Source organism: Austrofundulus limnaeus, unplaced genomic scaffold (assembly GCF_001266775.1).
Source record: "Austrofundulus limnaeus strain Quisiro unplaced genomic scaffold, Austrofundulus_limnaeus-1.0 Scaffold379, whole genome shotgun sequence".
Taxonomy (NCBI): Eukaryota; Metazoa; Chordata; class Actinopteri; order Cyprinodontiformes; family Rivulidae; genus Austrofundulus; species Austrofundulus limnaeus.
In genome coordinates, this window is record NW_013952781.1 from 466,806 (window position 1) to 468,486 (window position 1,681).

Genomic DNA, 1,681 nt, shown 5'->3' on the forward strand with positions numbered 1-1,681 from the left:
CACTTGTCCTGTCAGACAGTGGACTTGTGTCCATACTTGTCCTGTCAACTTGTCCTGTCAGACAGTGGACTTGTGTCCACACTTGTCCTGTCAGACAGTGGACTTGTGTCCATACTTGTCCTGTCAGACAGTGGACTTGTGTCCACACTTCTCAGTGCTGCATTTTATACAGTTGATCATAATATTCTATTACAGAGGCTTGAACATATTAGGATCACCAGGACAGCTCTAAAAGTATTATTTTATCTGATAGATTCCAGTTTGGATGGCAATATAAAGCTACGTATTCGCCAACAGATGTTTAATATGTAATTTCAGATAATATCACTGATTTTATAACATTCAGAGACAAAAAACAAGAGTAAGTWTTTGTAATGTTGGGGGGACCCAGTGGCGGGGGGTCTTGGGGTCCTTCCCCAGAAAATTTTTAAAGAAGTAAATGTCATTTCCTGCATTCTGGAGTATTTTAAAAGGTTGTTAGATTTTTACCTACACAGGAAAACACTTAATGTGAGTTTTCTATAGGTAAAATGAAATAAATTTATTTGTTAAAGAAGAGAAACACTGGATGAACTAATGTTTTATGGTAAATGTGGGGTTTAAATTAATTAAAATTTAAATCTGATGGGGACAGTTCCCCTTAAAAATGATTGTCATTTTATTTAAAAATGTCAAAATACATATTTTATAGACATTTACAAAGAACAAGTTTTTTAAATTTTAAAGCCATCACCTCTTCTATGTATGTTAAAATTTTTATTTGTTTGTTGATGTTTACTTTGTGAATAAAACCTGTGATTATAAAACCCCAAAACTGGAAATAAAGACTAAAACAAGCATAATTACAAACTACATCTACTATCGTGTTATCCCAAATTATTAAGTTTGACTGAAACAGATTGGACTTGCGACCTGTCCAGGGTGTACCCTGCCCCTCGCACTGTGACTGCTGGAAATGGGCACCAGTGACCCACGCGACCCTGAAAAGGAAGAAGCGTGTACAGAAAATGGATGGATGGATGGACTGAAACAGATTTGAATCTGGATCTGAGTGAAACTGGTTCTTCTTTGTGCCCTGAGATGATATTTGTTGTTAAGTAGAGATACAAACATAAAGTGAACATAAAAGCACCTTGTCCAGATAAGTGTAGCTCCATATCTTTCCATCAGCAAAGACTCTGGAGATGATTCTTCCCTGGCTGTCGTACTCCCACCTCTCTGTTGTCGGACCCCTCTGGAGGCCTGTCACCTGACCCGTGCTGGATACACACAGCAAAGAACTGCTGAACACTTGACACTGAATACACACCATACCTGATATAATCTGTTATTTTAAACTCACTCTATTAACAGCCTTATACATAATGTTCATCTTTAACTAAACCTACAGGCGTTACAGCACCTCTGGCTTGTGTTACACTTTGTTGTAGTGGGCTTAAATATTTAGATAGCAAGTTAAATATTTAGGTTGCAACTTATTTAGTTAGCAAGTAAAATATTTAGCTTGCAAGTTAAATATTTAGCTAGCCACCTAAATATTTAACTTAAATATTTAGGTTGCAAGTTAAATATTTAGCTAGCAAGTTAAATATTTAGGTTGCAACTTAAATATTTAGCTAGCAAGTTAAATATTTAGGTTGCAACTTAAATATTTAGCTAGCAAGTTTAATATTTAGCTAGC

The 1,681-nt window shown here is 35.8% G+C and overlaps 1 protein-coding gene across 1 annotated transcript in view; it reads right to left on the reverse strand.

The window, feature by feature from the left end:
- Nucleotides 1-1,681, reverse strand: part of tenm3 (teneurin transmembrane protein 3) — a gene marked incomplete at its 5' end in the record, with an annotated part of 142,446 nt that overhangs the window by 30,694 nt on the left and 110,071 nt on the right. Inside the window, 1 exon segment of the mRNA XM_014023597.1 lies at nt 1,133-1,259. Within this exon segment, the coding sequence (XP_013879051.1) occupies nt 1,133-1,259 (127 nt within the window).